Raw genomic sequence first — 20,082 nt, forward strand, 5'->3', positions numbered from 1 at the left:
AGAATGTCCGACTCTCTCAGCGGACCCTGAACGCAACGCGACGTTCTTGCGGACGTCCGTTGCCATAGTGACCAAGTACAGCTCAGAGCCGTTAACAGAAACGGTCCCGACGGTCCAACAGCCGGACCGAGACACGGACACGAACCGCTGACCGGGTCAGCTCGCCCTTCCGGACCGCGGACCCACCGTCAGCAGAATGGTTCCGAGCGGGAAGGCTTCCCGACAGGTGTTCGAAGCTCAGGTGGGTCAGAACCGGGTCAGAACCCAGAGGTCAGACCGCTGGTTCAAAGCTGCTGAAGGAAACAAACGAACTTTTGGTTCGTTTTAGTCAAAAGTTCTGATCCAGGCCCGGTTTTTATCACCCGCCGGCGAGGGTGGGCGACCGTGTTTTTGTTTGTCTGTTAGCAAAATATCTCCTGAACGACAGGCCGGATTTTAATGAAACTCTCAAAAAGTAATGATTGGATGAACATCTACACCTGACTGAGTTTAGGAGTCAGCCTGATCCAAGATGGCCGCCAGAGCTAATCAACATTATCCAACACAAAAATGGCTCCAGCTCAGTCAGTTTAACAGAAACTGAGCTAAGATGTGGTGTGGTAGTAGCTGAGAGTCATCCCCAAACTCTGGCATGAAGGGCGGCGGGCGACATGCATTCAGAGCCAGCTGCTTACAGATCTCTGAGTTCTGATTGGTCAGCAGAGGATCACGGTTTGTTTGAAGCAGAACTTCCTGTCTGTCTTTCTGTCTTTATGTCTGACTCTTTAAGGCTCAGATGTCCAAGTCTCTGCTGTCTGGACGCAGAGACATGAGGACAGTCTGTGTGTCTTCAGTGGACGGGGACAGAAGCAGCAGCAGGTGGACACACACTCACGTCATCATGTTTGTCTCATTAGTCCAACCTGTCCAGGTGTCTCAGGTTCTGTTCTTCCTCCTGCAGGAAGCAGCAGGTGGCTGATGATGATGATGGTGATGTCATCGCTGACGTCATCAGGCTTCCTGACTCAGTGGGTTTGTATCATCAAACAGAGAAACACTGGAACGGCCCCCCACGGTGAAGCTCATGCTAATGAAAGGAGTCGTGCCGCCATCTTGCTAGGTGCTACGTGTGCGTCCTCAGTTCCTGCCAGCGTGGCAGCAGCCCATAAATAAATAACCTAAACTCAGCCAGAGAGCTCAGTCTTTTACCTTTAACTGTTAATAATTATTAGGACATGACTGGAGTTTTTATCTGAAACCTTTAAATGATGAACAGTTGGACTTTTACTGAGCGGATCTTAAATCTGCCACAGGTTGAATAAATTCACTGGTGGTTTTATGAGGATAACACTGATGTTTCCTCCCTCTGCTCCTCAGTCAATAATCAGCCACGCTCCAACATCTTTGATGATCTGAAGAAGAAAAAGAGTCAGAAACACAACGAGGCTCTGAGGCAGCTGGAGGCCCACCTGACTCACCTGGCCCAGGTAACCTGCTTCCCTTCAATGGCTGACAGACTTTTAATATTATTATTATTTTAAATTTAAAGCTCCAGATGTCACAGAACTTCTTACAGCTCAACCAGGGGAACAAATAAATTATAAATCACTGATTTTAAAGCTCATAAAGACAAACAGACCCTGGATGATGGATGGATGGATGGTGTCTTTCTGTCAGGTGTGTGAGACGGAGGTGAGGACCGTCAGTGAGCAGCTGCTGTCCTCTCTGCGTGAGGCGGACCTCAGATTGGACACCCTGAGGGACAGAGTGGGACATATAGGACCTGTCAGTCTTCAGGTTCACAACAACTGCACACAGCAACACACAACTACACACGAGGAACATCAGGACTGTAGTTCTGTTTGTTCATATTTATGCTCTGGAGAGATGAAGATTTTAATATTTAGATTCAGATATAAAGTGATGGATTGTGTGTGTGTGTGTGTGTGTGTGTGTCAGGAGGTGTTCAGTCTCTGGAAGGAGGTCCAGGAGGAGATGAAGGTGAAGAAGACCAGAGTCTCGGAGCTGGATGTCAAACTGAGGGAAAATGAAAAACGTCGGAGCGACTCGGTCAGATTTGACTTGATTCAGTGTTTGATGTTTGTCCTAAAGCTGCTGAGTTCACTCTGTGGCAGTTGATCTCAGGTCAGCAGGATGTTTTTATATTTACAGTCAATCAGCTGATCTCAGGTCAGGAGGTTAAACCTGCTGGAGGAGGTGAAAGGTGTAGTTCGCAGTGTGACCTGATGGGGGCAGTGTCAGCTCACTCTTCTATCAGGAGTGTCTGAAGATGCAGATGCAGAACCAAACTTCTGCAGAAGTTCTCTAAGAGGCTTTTTATGAAGAAGGTTTATTATCTGAACTCTTCATCAGTCAGAAGATTTTAAATCAGAACCAAATGTTGAAGAAATTAAATCCTTTTAACCTGTGGAGTACCACAGAGCTCTGCAGGTTCATTTTATATTTACAGTCAGCTGATCTGAGGTCAGATGTTTGTTTACTTCCTGTCACAGATCAGGGTTCTTCTCAGGAAACACTGCCACCTGCTGGAGGAGATCAGCTTCCTGCCTCCACCTGACGTCCACAGACTGATCCACGCTAAGGCCATGGTAACTTCCTGTCACCTCTGACCTTCCTCTCCCCTCACCCCTCTGATGCTTACACTCTTCCTCCTCCTCCTCCTCGGTGTGTTTCAGATGCTGAATCAGTCTCTGCTGGTGAACGGTTGCAGCGTCGCCCGCCTGCTGCTGCGCCTGCAGGAGGAGAACCTGCAGCAGGAGTCCCTCCTCCATCAGCAGTGGGAGGACAGTCTGCAGCTGTGGACGAGCAGCAGGATCCATGAAACTGTAGACCACTTCAGGTGGGTGGAGGTCCTGGTCTTTGCCTAGTCTGGACCGGATCAGAACCAGGTGTTTAAAGATCCAGGTTCACTTTCATGTCTAACCTGGTCCAGGATCAGTTTTGTCTTTAAACTGGTTCAGGATCAGCAGGGCTTGTTTCGCAGGGCTCTCTGCAGCAGTGATGAAGACCAGCAGCTGATCTCAGTTCAGCAGAAACAAACAGATCTGACAGAACAACGCCGGGACCTCATCCACAAGATCTGGTAACAATAAAAACATGTTGTTTTCTTTGGCTGAGTCACAGTTTACAGGCTCCACCCACTGTTCTGTCTGTCCAATCACATCTTTTCTCTCTCTGTTTCAGCTCTTTGGCCCCGCCCACCTGTTCGTCTGCAGTGGTTTCTGACTGGTTCGCCCAGCTGACAGCTGTCAATCAGCAGATTGGTATCTGTCTTACAAACCTGTGGTCATGCTGCTGGTGTTGGAATCTGATCCGGGATCAGTTCCCGTGTGTGCGTTCCGACCCCCAGCAGCAGATCGACTTCCTGTCTTCCTGACTTCCTGTTCTTGGTGTTTCTGATAGGCTGAAGGTCTGATTCTACGAACTCTGTGTCTTCAGACCGTCTTCATGTGGACGTCCTCCATCAGATGAGATGTTTCTCTGAGCAGACGTGGCAGAAACGCCTGGCTGCTGTGGAGCGCTGTAAGGTACAGAGCTGACCTCAGATCAGTTTACAGTTCATGTTGGGAGGAGGAGGGTGATGTACCTGCACTCAGGTCAGGTGATGTGAGCTGCTTCTATCGTATGATTATCTGTCACACAGTTAATCTAAACACAGATACCTGAGTGTTTCACCTGCTGTCCTGCAGAAGGCGCTCTCAGCTCTGCAGATTTCAGATCAACAGGTGAATGACATCATCAACTCTCAGCTCCTCCCTCTGATTGGACGACAGCAGAGTCAGGACGAAGAGCGATTGGCTGCTTTAGATGTCAGTATCTAACTTGTCTGAAAGTCAGAGTTTTATCTAAATGTCCACCTGTCTGTCCACCTGCTTAACTGTCTGTCCACCTGCTTACCTGTCTGTCCACCTGTCTGTCCACCTGCTTACCTGTCTGTCCACCTGTCTGTCCACCTGCTTACCTGTCTGTCCACCTGTCTGTCCACCTGCTTACCTGTCTGTCCACCTGTCTGTCTACCTGTTTACATGTCTGTCCACCTGTCCACCTGTCTGCAGGTGTGCAATGACTCTGTGGCCCTTCACTCTCTCAGCGTCAGCAGGTGTGTTTTTGATGTGTTGCGAGCGGTCGTGTTGCTATGGGAGACGCACCGCTGCAGGTTGGAGATGAGAGAAGAAGAGCTGCAGCAACACCTGGATGACATCAGGCAGTCCCATCAACAACGCATACAGGTGAGTCATATACGCCTGAGTCTCAGTAACGAGTCATACAGGTGACTAAACTCCAGGTACGTCAAAGTTGGGTCACACACAGGTGACAGGTGGTCTTCAGTCCCATGATGCTTTGCTGTGTTCCAGAAGAAGAAGGTTCGTGTGGACATCCTGCTGGGGGGACTCCGTCAGGAGAGCAGTAAGGACACTCTGAAGACGTCTCTGGATAAAACCGTCCAGTCTTTGGAAGACATTGAGAACAGGTAGGACATCTGCTGAGCTTCAGTTCAGTCTCTGTTTCACTGACAGCTGCTGCTGTTTCAATAAAGTTTATTTGACTCAGATAATATTGTTGTGTGTGTGTGTGTGTGTGTGGATGTGTGCAGCTGCAGACAGTGTGTCTCTGATCAGTGGGAGGTTCTGGATCATCTCCCTGCTCTCTTCATGGAGGATCTCATCTCCTACAGCAGCAGCATCTGCTCCTTTTTCCGACTTAGCCACGCCCACCAACCAGTAACTATGGAAACCAACACACACCTACAGACCGGTACCCAGGCACCTGGTGTCTGTGGAAACCCCTCCAGTTTGTCCACACAGACAAGTTTCTGTCTCTGTTTCTCCTCAGAATCCATCGTCCAGCAGAACCACCGGGCCGGTCCTGGGTCAGTCTGAGTCCAAACACACTGAAAGACCTCCGCTGGTTTGCTCTGATCCGGACTGGGTTAGTTTGATTGTTTGTTTGTTTGTTTGTGTAGGACCCAGTGGTGGGACTGGAACTCTAAAACCAGGCCAGATGGCTGAGAAAAACCCGGTCAGATGTCAGAACAAAACAGAACCGACCCAGAAACGCCTGCCTGAGGTAAAACTGATCACTGATCTGTTATCAGTTTGTTTGGGTCCAGAGAAAACAGAACACAGTGTGTGTGCGTGTGTGTGTGTTTAGGCAGACTCCTCTCTGCTCCAGCTCTGTGACATCAGCACCATCATCACCTTTACATCCACAGAGGGCGTGGTCTATACAGGCCCCGCCTTCTGTTGCCCCGCCCTCAACCTGTCAGGTAGCCTTCATCAGGAAACACACCTGAGCCCATTTCCTGCAGATGTGCTCACACACACGCTGAGCAGGTACACACACACACATTTGTAGCCTTGGACTCAGTAACGTCCTCACAGGGACAGACACCTGACTGTACGTGTTGGATGTCCAGGACCCGGACTCTGGTTCTGGACCACCTGGAGCAGAGCTTCCAGGACCTCCTCAGCTCATCGGTTGCCATGGTAACAGACAGGAAGGAGTCAGTTCGTTTGGAGCAGGAGCTCCAGCTGCAGCAGCTGAAACCCGAATACATCCGGACGCACATATATAAGCCCCGCCTGGGTAACACACACACACACACACCACACACACACACAAACACACGCACCCACACGTACACACACTTCAGCACCTGCAGCTCTCGTTTCTGTAAAACAAACTTTCAGACCAACCTGTTGTTGAACCTGTTGGATCCAAAATGGAAACTTATCAGAACCTTCTGGTGTGTGTGTGTGCATGGGTGGGCGTGTTCGTACGTGTGTGTATGTGGGTGTGTGCATGCAGCCGAGCTGCAGCTCCACCAGCAGTGTGTGGATGTCCACTGTCAGGACATGTTGGACGTTCTGTCCTCCTGCAGGACAGAGCTGCAGCAGCTGCAGATGTCCATCAGGAAGAAGGACCAGAACCTGATCCTGACTCTGTTCAACATGGAGGACGAGGTCCAGACGGCGAGCAGCGTGGAACGGTAAGAACTGACCTGTGATCAGCTGACTGCAGCGCAGAGAGTCTGACCTTTGACCTCCTGTGGTCTGCGTTCAGTCTGGAGGCTGTTGGCTCCGCCCTGCAGGATTGTCTGGATCGACACGCCGAAGACACTCAGCGCCATCGGACCGGTTTCAGACAGACGGTCCGGTCCAGACTGGAGGACAGCAGAAGAAGAACGGCAGAGCTCCTCGGCTCCTTCAGGTGAGTCCACCTGCAGCTCACACAGGTGCAGCTTCAGCTGAAGTCCTCCTGACCCGAGTTGTCCTCCTGACCCGAGGTTTTCCTCCTGACCCGAGGTTGTCCTCCTGACCCGTGTTGTCCTCCTGACCCGAGGTTTTCCTCCTGACTCGAGTTGTCCTCCTGCAGGATGTTCAGTGAAGGAGGAGACTTTTCTCCTCATGAGGTCAAGATGTTTCAGAGGAAACTGAAGGAGGAAACCAAACGGATCCGTGAGGCCGAGGAGTCCATCTACGCCCAGCTGGAGGACTTTGAGTCCAGGAGTCTGCAGCAGGTGACCTAAGGTTCCTTCAAGGAATGCATATCGCCCGCCGCCTTTCAGGCCAAACTGTGACGCTGACAGATGGAAACTCAAAGACAAACTCCGGTAACAGAAACAAACTTGTTTGTTTACCTGCTGCAGGTGAGGGAGGCGTCGGCTTGTCTAGAAGAAAAACTTTCTGTCCTGAAGTCTGAGACGGAATTCACCGCAGAGATCCAGAAAACCATCAGGAGCTCCCAAATCCAGATCAAAGCTGAGGTACATGTCTGTCTGTCCATGTCCATGTCTGTCTGTCCCTGTCTCTGCCTGTCCCTGTCTCTGTCCACATTACCCAGTTTCTGTCCTGCAGGCAGCCAGCAGTAACCAGCAGCAGTCTGTGATCAGCAGCAGGTTGGAGGACATCAGGAGGACGATGGACAACAAACAGGTAAGGATTGCAAGAATCCAGCAGAAGGTTGAGAATCTTCTGCTGGATGTTTAAATTAGCCACTGTCCCTCCGTAGGTGTCTCCAGTTTCTGGTTCTGTCTTCCTGCAGGTGTCTCCAGACGAGGTTTGTGGTCTCCTGTCCTCCACCCATGAAGAAATCTCAAAGCGCTGTCGGTACCTGGACTTAAGTCTGGTGGGTCACTTCCTGTCTTCCTCTCAGATCCAGCTTCGGTTCTTCTCCTCGTCTTCCTGAACTCCTTCTGAGCTTTCAGAACCTCTCTGACGTCCTGGATGTGTTTGTGTGTTCAGGACTCTGCGATGAAGGACAGCATGGTTCTGACGGCTCGTCCTAAATCCAGGAAGCAGGTCAGACTCTCCACCCAGACCGGGTCCCTGCATCTGAACAGAACCGGGGTGGAGTTTCATGAAGAGCCTGTAGTTGGAGTCGTCAGGTTTGTTAAAGTTCTGAAGAACGGAGATGAGTCTGAGCTGTTCTTCCTCACATGTTTCTGAAAACCCTCCAGGTTCTCTGTGGTCCAGGATTCTGGAGCAGAAAACATGCAGAGAAGAAGAACGTCTGCTGGTAAACAACAAGCAGCTTCTGGTTCTGTCGTCCTTCATTCTGTGGCTGAAAAGGTTCCCTGCTTGTGTGTTTTCAGGTCCGAGTTTGGTCCAACATCAGCAGAGGAGCAGCGAGTCGGTCAGCTCGCTGAGGTAAACCCACCTGGTGTCAGAACCAGGACCTGGTGTCAGAACCGCTCACCCCGCTGACGCCGACCCGGGGGTTCTGATTGTAGTGACTGACAGAAAACAGAGAAATGTGTTGATCAGGATAGCTGAAGTAAGACAGCATGTTTGTTTTTTATTTGTTTATTTCTGTTTGTTTGTTTGTTTGTTTGTTCTGTTGTCAGCACCAGGAAAGGCTGCAGGCCCGTCAGAACCGACATCAGAGCTGAGAGAAAGTTCCAGATCTTTGGATCCAAACAGGAAGCAGAGCTGAGCCCACAGTGAGTCCGAGTCTGATGATGTTTGGTTCTGATCCGACGCTGAGCATGATGGGAAATCAGTCTTTAAACATCAAAGCGAGGCAGAAACTTGGACAGGATCTAATGTTTCCTGATTGGACGGCCGAGCCCGTCTTAAAACGATGCTTCAGAGCCGCTGATCTGAAGTTAAAATGTTTCCTTCGGCTGATTTTCTCTCAGCTCTTTCAGCTCATCTCTGCAGTCGGTCCTGTGGAGAACCAACGACACCATCCTGCAGCTGGCCGAGGTACCTGGGACACACACACCTGAACACCTGGGGACTACACACACCTGAACACCTGGGTCCTACACACACATTAACACCTGAGGGCTACACACCCCTTAAACCTAAATTTCTCATATTTTACACCACAGATATTTAATCACAGGCGCCAGTTTCCAGAAAGTCTGTCTGATATTCCAACAGAAAATTCAACGAGCTCCAAACAGGAAATGGAAGAAAAAAGTCTGGAAACAGAAGAATATTTTTTAAAATGCTGCTTTTTGATTGGTTTATAAACCTCTGGAAATTAAACGACGAGACGTGAACTCCAGATATTTCCAACAGTAGCCTTTTATTTGTTGGTTTTAGCTTTTTACTTTATTTATTCTCACTGTACGGTTCTGAGAAAAGCATCAGGATATAAACACTCACAAGAAGTTAACTGATGCTTTAATGTTGAAAAAAGACTCAAAAGTTCACAGAAATTAAAACTTTTAGTCTGGAATTTTATGAAGGAAAATGTGTGGAAACCCTGAAATAATTTAAGAAAAGAAATCATGTCATAAAAGAGAAAATCTGCAAACGTTTTCTCATATTGATGGTTTTTGTGTCCTTAAATAAAGACAGAAGCTACCAGGTGTGTTTGTTTACCTGTGCAAACTGAAAACAGGTCAACAACAGTGCCGTCTGTGGAGGAGCCGTTTGGATGGTGTGTTGTATCAGATTTCTGAAAGTATGCAGAGAAAAGGGCTTTGTTTACATTGAGTGCGTACCTGCATTTCAGAACATTAATATTTTTAATGTAATTATTTTACTGCTGGAGTCTTTCAGACTGAACCGTTAAAGTTTAAATCTACTGACCCTAACCCTGATCTTCTGTCCGTCCATCAGGACTTTTACCGCAGCAAACGTCTCAGCAGCTTCTTCCTGCTTCCTGACTCTTTGGACCAATGGGCTGACAGCGCGCAGCAAAGGCTTCTGGGATACCAGGAACAGGCCAGGAGGTTTCTGAGCGAAAGCAAACAGGGTACGAGATCACATGTTCATGATTCACAGAGACAGGAGGTCGTTAGTCCCAACCTGAACCACGTCCATCTGTTCTCCTGTCTGTCCATCTGTCCCCTGTCTGTCTCTCTGTACTCCTGTTTGTCCATCTGTTCCCCTGTCTGTCCATCTGTCCCCCTGTCTGTCCATCTGTGCTCCTGTCTATCCTCATGTCCTCCTGTCTGTCCTCATGCCCTCCTGTCTCAGAGGTGGTGAAGCAGCTGTCTGTGTTCAGGGAGCTCCTGAGTTCGTTGCCTCCAATTTTAATTAGTAACCATGAGCGACAGCAAGGGGCGTGGCTAGGAGAGGAGGTGGGCGGAGTCAGGAAGAAGCTGGAAGAAATGATGGCTGCCAGCAACGAGGAGAAGGTATGAAACTGAGAACCAGAGATAGTCCTGATCCTGATCCTGATCCTGGTCCTGGTCCTGGTCCTGGTCCTTGTCCTGATCCTGGACCTGATCCTGGACCTGATCCTGGACCTGGACCTGGACCTGGTCCTGACGGGTTTATGTTTTCAGAGTCTGAACGTCCGTCAGCTGCGAGTTTCTCTCAGAGATGACGAGCTGCAGATGCTGAACTCCAGAGAGGAGCTCAGACAGCAGCAGCTGACCAGCGCCATCATCAGGACACACCTGGAGCTGCAGGTAGGTGGGGGCGGAGTCAACTCTCACCTTCTAGTACACCTGCTGCCTCACTCTGACTGTGTGTGTTTTATGCAGGAGTGTGTGTTTAAAGCAGTAGTGTGTGTGTTTCATGCAGGTGTGTGTGTGTGTTTTTGCAGGAGTGTGTGCGAGTCAGAGCGAAGCAGTTCGTTTCGTCTCTGGCCTCTCTGACAGAGAAGCTGCTGCTTCAGCTGGACGAGCTGTTCACACCTGCAGGTAACCTTCACTCACCTGGACCTGATAGGACTTCTTGTTACTGTCTGAACGCCGGGTCAGCGTTACTGTCTGAACGCTGAGTCAAACTGATGGGAGATGTTGTTCATGTTTCTCCTGTTTCTGTAGAAACTGACGCAGCAGTGATGCACCAACATACCGAACACAGCTCTGTTATCATGGAGACAGGAGCTGAAACAGGAAGTGAGCCCAGCAGAGGAAGCAGGTAACTTCTGAGGAAACTCTGAACACCAGAGGAACCTCCTGCAGAACTCTGTAACGTGTGTGTGTGTGTGTGTGTGTGTCAGGACCTGGTCTGGTATCTCGCTCCTGTTCCCACCCACCAACGACTCTGCTGACCCGTCATCATCTGTTACCATGGCAACAGCGACCATCACTACAGCCACGAGCAGCCTGAAGCACGAGGAGGTTATCGAACAGAGAGACGCTGCTGTGAAGGTACGCACACACACACACACACACACACACACACACACACACACACACACACACACACACAGACACAGATAGAAAACACAGTGAACAACGTGATTCATATGTGTGTGTGTCTGTGTGTGTGTGTGTGTGTGTGTGTCTCAGCGGTTCCTGCAGCTGCTCCAGACGGAGACGTCTCGTTCAGATGAGGACAGACGGAGACACCTGAGTGAAGAAGAAAGCTGGAACTCCTACTGGAGACAACAGATACACACTCTGACACACATCCGTCACACAAACACCTGACAGCAGCTGATTGGCTGCTTGGTGATAAACCACAGAAGAAGAACTTCCTGCTGTTTTATGTGTAGTTACATGAATCCACCAGCTGGGGGCGCAGACACTCAAAGACACTGCTTCTAGTGAAGCTGCTGAAACGAAACATTTATTTCACAAAAGATTCACCAAAACTAGTTTTAATTATTTTATTTTCATTTATTTTTCCACTTTCAAGCCAAATGTTTGTGCAGACGAGATGTCTGACAAACAGATTCTTTTGTTTTTACAGAAAAATAAACTCTTTAAGGTAAATATGTTCTGAGAAATAACAGCAACATGTGGTCCAAGCTTTATTCTCTGAACACTGAGTTTCTGCTGTTTTCCTGTTTTTATTTATTTCAGCCGTTCATTCATCAGAACCTTCGGCTCGTTCAGGCAATCATTCCTGGGACTTCTGGTTTTTGTAACTTATATTTTTCAGAAATATATATAACTTAACGTACAATTTTGTTTCCTATTAAAATACATTGAAATCACTTCAATTGTTAAAAAACTGTTGTTTTTTTTAACTTAATTCAGCTAATCCCACTAATGCTAATTTTAGTTAAGGCATTTTAACAACATTTAGCTAAATTTAGCTTTCAGCTCAGTTTCAGGTCCTTCGGCTGTCATTCTGTTGAAGAAGCTGTATTTACAGAGAGACGTTTAGTTTTTTTGTGTTGAAACCTGAAATTTCAAAATAGATATAAACAAACAAACAAAAATAAGCTGAATAAAATAAAAACATGAAATATTTGTTTTACAATTTTGCCATAAACTGAAGAAAATCTAAGGAGTCACTTTGCTTTTTGTTATTTCTCTTTCTGCTTCTGTTTTTAGTTTGTTTTAAACTCATAAATCCACTAAATGTCCACGAAGCACCTGAGGTCTTGAGGCTCTCAGCTGTGATAAAAAACTTTGTTCATTAATAAAAACTGAAAATGTTGTTTTTAAAGGAAATAAACACATTAATTCTTCTGAATCAGATCGGCTGCAGGTTCGAGCTCAGGTTGAGTCAGGAACAGCATAAAACACAAAACAATAATCAGATCTTTCCTGAAGGTTTGCTGTGGCGACGCCTGCAGGAGGAAGCAGCTAAAACAACAACAACAACAACAACAACCTCCTTCTGAATCCGAACAAACAAAGCTGTTGGAAGCAGAAAACAAAATAAAGCTGATTTTATAACAGGAACAAAAAGATGCAACCTTTTAACCTTGACAGAAACATAAAGAACTGTTGGTTTCTAAATCTGCAGCACGCCTCAGACCGGAGCAAAGGCTCATGGGAGTTTGGACTCCTCCGATTCCAGGCTGAACCTTCAGGCTCATCATGTGACCTCAGTCGGACTCGGTGATCTCGCTGCAGCTGCTGTCGTCGAGGGTACTGCCCGCGTACTCCGTACTGTTGAACTTTGACCTCAGGGCTCGCTTCCTGTTGTCATGGAAACAAGAACACACACACACATCCTCAGGTGGGTCACAGCGGGACCAAAAGGGTTTAAATGAAGTTTGCAGAAGCTGATGCTCACCTGCGGTGAAAAAAGTTTGGACGACTCGTGGAAAGGAAGTTGTCCATCTGCTTGTCCTGCAGAGAAAAACCACAACATGATGATGAAGAGGAGGAGGAGGAAGAGGAGGAGTTCCTGTTTACCTGTCGGGTCACAGACGTCTCCTGAAACACAGGTTCACTACACGTCAGAGCAGCTGCATCCTTGTGGACCACAAACTGATCCTTCTGTTCCCGGACCGAGACGTCCGTCAGGTCCATACACGAGGTGTGGACCAGGTGTGGACCAAGTACGTACTGAGCGTGTACCAGGTGTGTACCTGTCAGTACCATGTTTTATTACTTTTAGGAGTTTCTGTTAACTGGACTGTTTTCTTCATCCTGATGATCAAACAGAAGATTCTAAGAATCTCTGAGAGTTTGTGACTCACTGTTGGTTCTTTCCTCCATCTTTTTTTTTCCAAAATCTATAATTTTCTTTTTGGACCCAAGGGTTTCAAGGTGAAGTTCATACAACTGGATCTGAGCCTGGATCAGTTTCGTTCTGATTAGGACTGCTCTGTATGTTGATGTTTTTGTGTGTGTGGTTCCATGAGATTTTTGAGAGTTTTGTTGTGAAATATATGAATAAACTGAACTGGATACATTCAGCCAATCATGCTCCAGTCATGGTTTCAACCAATCAGCTGCGGCGCAGCTGGTTCTCATCAGGAAACTAAAATTAAGAGTCAAAGTTTAAACCTTTCTCCTGATCAGGTTGATGCTCATGATATCAGCTCCTCAGGTTTATTTTTACCAGCCTTCAGAGTCTTTAAAGGAGGCAGCAGTCTGTGTGGTTTTCATATGGAATATTACCCATGATGCAGTGTTGCTGGACCTGTGCTCGGCTCCTCCTACAGGAGAACTGTTCTCCTGCTGCTGAGCGACCACCTCCTCGTTCTCTCCTGACGTCCCGCTGCGGACCTCCTCGTTCTCTCCTGACGTTCCGCTGCGGACCTCCTCGTTCTCTCCTGACGTCCCGCTGCGGACCTCCTCACTGCTGCCTGGAAGACACAAATCCCATGAAACCAGGTCATGTCCATTAAAGATGGCGTCAGTGCATGAGTCAGGTCACATGACACCAAAGACTGCAGGTAAACTCAGAGACGGAGGCTGTCGGTGATGAAGCTGCAGCAGAAATATAATAAATACACCTTCAGGTGGGAGAGTTCAGTCTGAACAGAATCAGATCCGGAGTTTCGATCAGATTCATCAACTGCTAATTTTACTTCAGGTTGTGACTCTGCTTCCATAAACGACTCCAGCTCATCTCTGATTGGTCGGATCTTTGCACATGTCACATGACATGATAAAACCTTTATTAACTGACCTTTAGCAGCGCTCTCAGTGGGCTCCTCCTCTTCCTCGCTGCTCACACTCCTCTCACACTGAAGGAGAAAGCATCATAATTAAATCCTTATTACCACAACCTCCTCCTCCTCCTCCTCTTCCTCACCTGTTGGGAGTTGTAGGTCATCTTGCGGAGGCGTGTCCTCAGCTGGAGCTCCTCCCCCTGCGACCTCAGCAGGAGGAGCTCCAGCTTGTCGGATTTCTCGGCGAGCTGCCTGACGCGCTCCCTGTACTGATCCTTCTCCTGCAGGAGCAGCCGCGCCTCCTCCTGCTGCCGCGCCTGGGACACCAGAGCCTGAAACACCCACAAGGGGTCAGAGGTCAGAGGTCACAAACACCTCCATCCTCCTGCTCCCCTGCTCCTTACCTTGTCCCTCTCTCTGACCACCTCCTCCAGCTGCTGCAGCATCTGTTTGTTCTGCTGGCAGTACATCTTGACGTCTCCTTTCAGCTGAGCGCAGCGCAGATCCAGCTCCTCCTTCTCCTGCACACTCTGGGAACAAACAGCTGGTCTCAGAAACCGGGCCCTGAACGCATCACATGCATTCATACTTACATGTTCTTGAAGGCATCACATGAATAACAAAACTCTACACGGCCCTGAAAGCATCATGTGAAAACATTCTAAAGCAATATGTGTCCCTAAACATAACGGATGAAATGTTCTTAAACTAAACTTCCGCCATTATTTGGCATACCTTTGAATGCATCATGCCTGAAACAACCTTAAACTAACCACTGGAATGTCCTGAAACTGAAAAGAAAATGGCTGCATTGCATTTAAAATGTTAAATTACACATGTTCCTGAATGCATCACATAAATACATAAATAACATCATAAAACTTAACATGGCCCCAGAAGCAACATGAGTCCCTAAACGCATCAGAGATCAAACATCCTGAAAACACTGCAGGAACCTGAATGCATCACAGATGAACTGTCCCAAAACTACACCTCCTCATCAACTATCACAGTTAAAATATCCTTAAATTTAACACACCTTTGAATGCATCAAAAAAGGAACACATGCTCCTGAACTCACCACAAATTAAATGTCCTGAAACTTCTCATGCCTTTGAACGTTTCATGCCTGAAACCACCTAAAACAGCTGCAATGTCCTTAAACTACACACACTTTAAAATAACTGTAACAGAAACCAAAATTACACGTGTCCTTGAAGGCATCACATGTAGAAAATCAAAAGTAACCCTGAGTGGAACACATGTGAGACTTCCTGAAACTCCATGTACCCCTGAATGCATCACACTTTCTTATAAATCAGCCTCAAGACTTCCTGTAGGATTTTCACAATAAAAGCTTGTAGTAGTTGAGTGAATCTCACTCCTCTGAGCTCCATGAACCTCCTCTCATCTTGTGCTCGGTCTGCACCTCCTCCAGCTCCTGCTGCTCCTCACCTTGGTCTTCTGCTCCTCAGCTTTGTGGAGTTCTCTCCTCAGCCTGAACACGGAGGTGAGGAGGTTCATCTGAGGAGAAGCTCGACACACAAGACGCTGCTGCGGCTCCTTCAGGTTCTCCTCCATGCCCTCCTGCTTCTTCTCCTTCTGCGTCTCCTCCTGCTTCTCCTCCTTTTGTTCCTCGATCGTGTTGTGGTGGAAGAAGGCATCTGATGGCAGAGTCAGGTTTCTGCTCTGAAAGATGAGTTTAGATGTTAATTTCTGCTGCTTGGACAGAAGAAAAACACCTTTATGTAAATCCTGTCAAAATAAAAGCACATGACAACAATTTGGTTTTCCACAGATGCTTCAGTACCTCCTGCAGAGGCCTCATCGTCCGTCGTTTCAGCAGTCGAGTCTGGCTCTCAGCCCGCAGCACCGTGTGCTTCAGGCGCTCCACCTGCACACAGAGGTCAGAGGTCAGAGGTCAGACCTAGGTTTGTATCTGTAAGGGTTAGGGTCGGGGGTCAGCTGACCTCTATCTGCAGATCTCTGTTGGCCAGCAAGGCGTTGCTCTTCTCCTGGTTCAGAGTGTTGATGTCGGCCATCAGACTGTAGTTGTGCTCTCTGAGCTGCTTCACCTCCTCGTTCAGCTGCTCGCGCTCCTCCCGGATCTTCTGCACGCGCTCAGTCACCTTCTTCAGTTCGCGGTCCTTCAGCTGCTGCTGGCGAGACCACGCCTCCTGAAAGAAAAGACAGAAAGCAGGAAAGTGGAGAACTTTCTCTGTCGCCTCCATTTCTGACCGCTGTAACCTGGTTGTCATGCCAACCTGTTCCTTGGCAACGGAGCACGCCTGCTGGCGGCGCCTCCTCTCGTCCTGCAGCGCCCTCTGCAGCCGGCTGACCTCCGACATCAAGAACTGAGTCAGACCGGATTCCCCTGCTGTGTCTGAACACAAACACACAGCAGTTAGCTGTTAGCTTTTAGCTGTTAGGGTTAGCTGTCAGCAGATAGCTGTTAGGGTTAGCTGTCAGCAGTTAGCTGTCAGCAGTTAGAGTTAGCTGTTAGCTGTTAACAGTTAGGATTAGCTGTCAGCAGTTAGCTGTTAGCTGTTAGGGTTAACTGTTAGCAGGTAGCAGTTAGCAGATAAGAGTTAGTTTTTAGCTGTTAGGCTTAGCTTTCAGCAGTTAGCAGTTAGCTGTTAGGGTTAGCTGTTAGCAGGTAGCTGTTAGCAGTTAGGATTAGCTGTCAGCAGTTAGCTGTTAGCAGTTAGCATTTTGCTGTTAGCAGTTAGCGTTGAGTCTGAATCACGACTGAGAGCCACAGACCGATGAGGATGCTGAAGGTCTTGTTGGGCTCCTTCCCGGTGATCCGGCTGTACAGCTGAGGATAATCCAGCTCCAGGCTCTCCAGGAAGGCGGTGTAACCTTTCATCCCCGTCCTCTGCAGGGTGTCCAGCAGCGCTCCTGCACATCAAACATGTGACACCAGAACCTGACCCGGACCCTCTGATCGGACCTGTAAGCCTCTCAGATGATTGCAGAAACTCAGGCAGATCTTAAAGCTGACCTGAGGGACTTGTACGGTTAAAGGGGTAGTCTGGTGATTTTTAAAGTAATATTCTATGTAATAGTAGTTTTCAGTATTTATTACCTTGTCTGCTGTAACATCAGTCTTAGAGAACAGAGTAAAGGGCAAAAGTCTTAGTCCAGGTTAGGCTAATGACAAGCTAAATAAACATATGAAACAACTTTCTTTCTCAAAAACATACCGGTGTGAAATAAGACTCCATCAGCTGATATTAAACCCCTACACTTCTGCATGAGACTGTTTGTTTAGCTCGTTGCCATTTTCTCAACCAAACAGCTTCCGTGTTCCCAGGGAATGTACCGTGAGAAATGAAAGTCCAATGAAATGAAGAATCTGTTTTTTTAGGCTTTCCTTACCATCCCAGCTTACATGAAGTGGATTAATCATAAAATAAATATGGATTTCTTTCAGACATAACTGAACGTTAGTGACGTAAAAATGACTTGATAGATGCCTCCAACTTCCACTCATCATAAAAACAGGAACCACCGTCACCCGCAGGCGGTTTGGCGTTACATCACACTGGTAATTTATGTTCAGGCAACTTCCACATTCATCTCATGACACACAAAGAGGTTACACAATCATGACTTCTCATGTAACCACAATTTATCCATTACCATGAATTATAAATAGATTTATATGTTATGTATGACTTGACTGGTCGTGTCTCTAAACACCTGGCAGCCACTGAGCACGCTCAGTCAGATCGATCTGTACTGATCACATTTTCTGCTCCTTCTGAGAACCAATGTTAGATTTGTTGGTGGAAACGCTCTAAAACTGTGGTCTGAAAATTAAAATCAGTGAGAATGAATGAATAAAATCTTTCTAGAACAGGTCTTTTCTGCCTTTTAGTAAAAGAAGTAACATTTACAATTAAAATAAATTTTTTTGAAATATATTTCAATATATTAAATAACAGATAAGTAAAATTATCATGTTTGTTTTTGCATTTTCTCAGCTTTCAGTTCAGATTTTAGTTTTTCTGATAGCTCAAATAGTTTGTTTAATTGAGTAAAAATGCTGCTGATTTTAATAATTATTTCTGTCTCTGAACATATGAGACAAACAGGTTTTAATTCTCTACAGAAAGAACAAACACATAAAAGTGTATCCAGTCTGGATAAAACCCTGTTTCTCTCTCAGCCTTTTCTTTTCGTGACAGACACGTTGATTCTCTTCACTCATGGTTTAATCAGAGTTGAACCTCTGTGGGTTCATTTTTCCTGCAGAAGAGAAGCTGGAAGAGGAAATTACCCTAAAGGCTGGAATACATCCACTACTTAAAGTGAATAAATTTAAATGCTAGAAGGTAAAAATATAAACTCTGTTGAAATGTAACAACCAGTCTGGGTCCAGATAAAACTTCATTTGGGTCTGGATTTGAACCGTGGACCATCATTTGGGGATCCCTATGTTAAAAGGTCAGAACCTGTTTTCAGATATGGTTCTTTTGGATCTTATTCCAGAACAACAGGTTCTCTTCATCTCAGTCTGCTGTCGGTCACCACATACCAACTTTTCTCCTCCTGATGACGAGCGTCGGGTCGTTGAAGAGTTGCTCCTCATCCTCAGCACTGATCACCTGACAAAAGACAACCAATCAGGACCTGACAGGAAGGAGGAGGAGGAGGCAGACAGCAGCAAGAGGAGGAGGAGGAAGAGGAGGAGTACCTGACACTGACGCAGGTAAGGAGTGATCCTGGACGGGTCGATGGTTTTAATCAGCAGCATCCTGAAGTCATCGAGCTGCAGCCAGCAGAGATCATCCTCACTCACCCCCTCCATCAGGCTGGAGTACACTCAGTACACAAAAAGTACTACACACTGTACTACACACAGTACACAAAGAGTACTACACACTGAACTACACATTACACACAATACTACATACAGTAGTTACATGATTAAATGTTAATTTTCTTGTTTTAAATATATAATATTTATGTTGATAAAACAAACAAACAAGCCAAAAAACCAAAACAACCAAAAAAGTTTCAGGCTGGAGTATACTTACATTCATCTCGTATCACGTTCAAAAATCACACAGAAAATAATAATAACAAAAAAAATAATCAGTAATCAATATGACCCAGAATTAATTTAGCTTTAAATTTTTAAATGTAATTACTGTTACTTTTAGTTTTTAACATCCCTAAGATCATTTTATTAGAACTAAAACTGTCTAGATTTATCATTAGTTGTCATCTTTTAAAAAGAAATAACACTCAGTTCATACTGTTCTCTATTTAAATAAAACAAGAAGTCTGAATAAAGTAGGAAGGTTGGTTGCCACATGAACAATCATTTCCAGTGATTTTAAAAACACAGTATCTGTAAAGTTTAAAGATCTGGTGTGAAGAAAGAGATTATTTTTATGTTTATTATAAAAAACTTGATGTTTTATTCTAACAGCTCTGTTTTGAAGTTTATTAATGGGTCTGCATTTATTTTATATGCATTTCCCCAACATTATAACATATATGGCAGCTCAATGTGAGCAAACATTTCACATCCAATGTGGTTTCCTACAGAGTTTATCATCTATACTCAGCTGAAAACATTGTTTCATGAAATCTTTTAACTTCAACTCCATTCACCATAAGAAATACCTATCAAAAACATCCTCACCAAACAACAAAAAATTAGTTTCATTGTCTTATTATCAAACAAATTTATGTTTAACAAGCAGTACAAAGAGTACACAGTCTGTATAGTACAGTACACACACACACACACACACACACATCATAGTTACCTGCTGCAGTCTCACACACCTGTCCGTCTCTGTGTTGTTCTGCTTGTCTGTATGAAGACATGTTAGTGTTACTTTTTATTCCTCCACCAGGCCCCGCCCCCTCTGACTGACAGTGACATGATTTGTTCAGTGAATCCTCCAATCACATCACAGCTGGTTATTGATCGCAGAGCAGGTAAAAATATTATTGATATATAAAGTCCATAAAAATACTTTTACTACTAAAATTAATCTTTTTATACTTATTGTGTTAGAAAGCAGCTAGTCCCCTTTATTAATCTGTACAAACCTGTATTTATATTTTACTGTGCTGATTTATTGTGACTGATAGGATTATTATATTAGTTTAACCACAGTAAGGTTTTAATTTGAAACATTATAAAACTTATTTTACAAGCTTACATAACAGCTGTAATTTTCTACCAGTTGAGTTAATTCAGACAGAAAGTGAGAAAAAGGGGAAGAAGTGAAGGATTGGGGAAGTTGCAGCAGGAATGACTGGCAGCAAACAGGAAGCATCAGATGACAGAGGCAGGAAGTAGTTTCACAACTCAGTCCTGGAAGGTAAAACAACAAACAA

The 20,082-nt window shown here is 46.1% G+C and overlaps 2 protein-coding genes across 6 annotated transcripts; one reads left to right on the plus strand and one right to left on the minus strand.

The window, feature by feature from the left end:
* Positions 1–101: 101 nt before the first annotated feature.
* On the plus strand, positions 102–12,045 carry ccdc180 (coiled-coil domain containing 180). Its single transcript, XM_017433066.3, has 37 exons — positions 102–241; positions 770–858; positions 941–1,011; positions 1,357–1,466; positions 1,657–1,776; positions 1,939–2,049; positions 2,493–2,588; positions 2,676–2,839; positions 2,984–3,082; positions 3,184–3,263; positions 3,439–3,527; positions 3,690–3,809; positions 4,056–4,229; positions 4,356–4,471; positions 4,595–4,721; positions 4,834–4,870; positions 4,964–5,067; positions 5,152–5,333; positions 5,417–5,586; positions 5,809–5,989; positions 6,064–6,210; positions 6,376–6,520; positions 6,650–6,766; positions 6,858–6,935; positions 7,045–7,128; positions 7,245–7,387; positions 7,460–7,518; positions 7,595–7,649; positions 7,847–7,942; positions 8,141–8,207; positions 9,075–9,210; positions 9,435–9,595; positions 9,746–9,871; positions 10,009–10,105; positions 10,232–10,328; positions 10,411–10,561; positions 10,703–12,045. The coding sequence occupies exons 1-37, from the start codon at positions 197–199 to the stop codon at positions 10,841–10,843; spliced, it is 4,185 nt and encodes a 1,394-aa protein (XP_017288555.2). The 5' UTR covers positions 102–196; the 3' UTR covers positions 10,844–12,045.
* On the minus strand, positions 11,009–19,578 carry card9 (caspase recruitment domain family, member 9). Of its 5 annotated transcripts, none has more exons than XM_037978138.1 (14): positions 19,503–19,578; positions 18,419–18,546; positions 18,260–18,329; positions 16,480–16,617; positions 15,981–16,099; positions 15,687–15,893; positions 15,527–15,610; positions 15,172–15,405; positions 14,121–14,246; positions 13,860–14,048; positions 13,734–13,791; positions 13,242–13,407; positions 12,387–12,442; positions 11,009–12,289 (listed from the first exon to the last, which is right to left on the minus strand). In XM_037978138.1, exons 1-14 carry the CDS (start codon positions 19,561–19,563, stop codon positions 12,276–12,278), a joined length of 1,650 nt encoding a protein of 549 aa, XP_037834066.1. In that variant the 5' UTR covers positions 19,564–19,578; the 3' UTR covers positions 11,009–12,275. The 5 variants fall into 5 exon arrangements, with proteins under 5 accessions (XP_037834066.1, XP_037834044.1, XP_037834048.1 ...); XM_037978116.1 differs by having other exon boundaries at positions 13,220–13,407; XM_037978120.1 differs by having other exon boundaries at positions 13,220–13,407; positions 18,419–18,564; positions 19,503–19,553.
* Between the last annotated feature and the right edge of the window lie 504 nt (positions 19,579–20,082).

This window comes from Kryptolebias marmoratus, linkage group LG1 (genome assembly GCF_001649575.2).
Source record: "Kryptolebias marmoratus isolate JLee-2015 linkage group LG1, ASM164957v2, whole genome shotgun sequence".
NCBI lineage: Eukaryota > Metazoa > Chordata > Actinopteri > Cyprinodontiformes > Rivulidae > Kryptolebias > Kryptolebias marmoratus.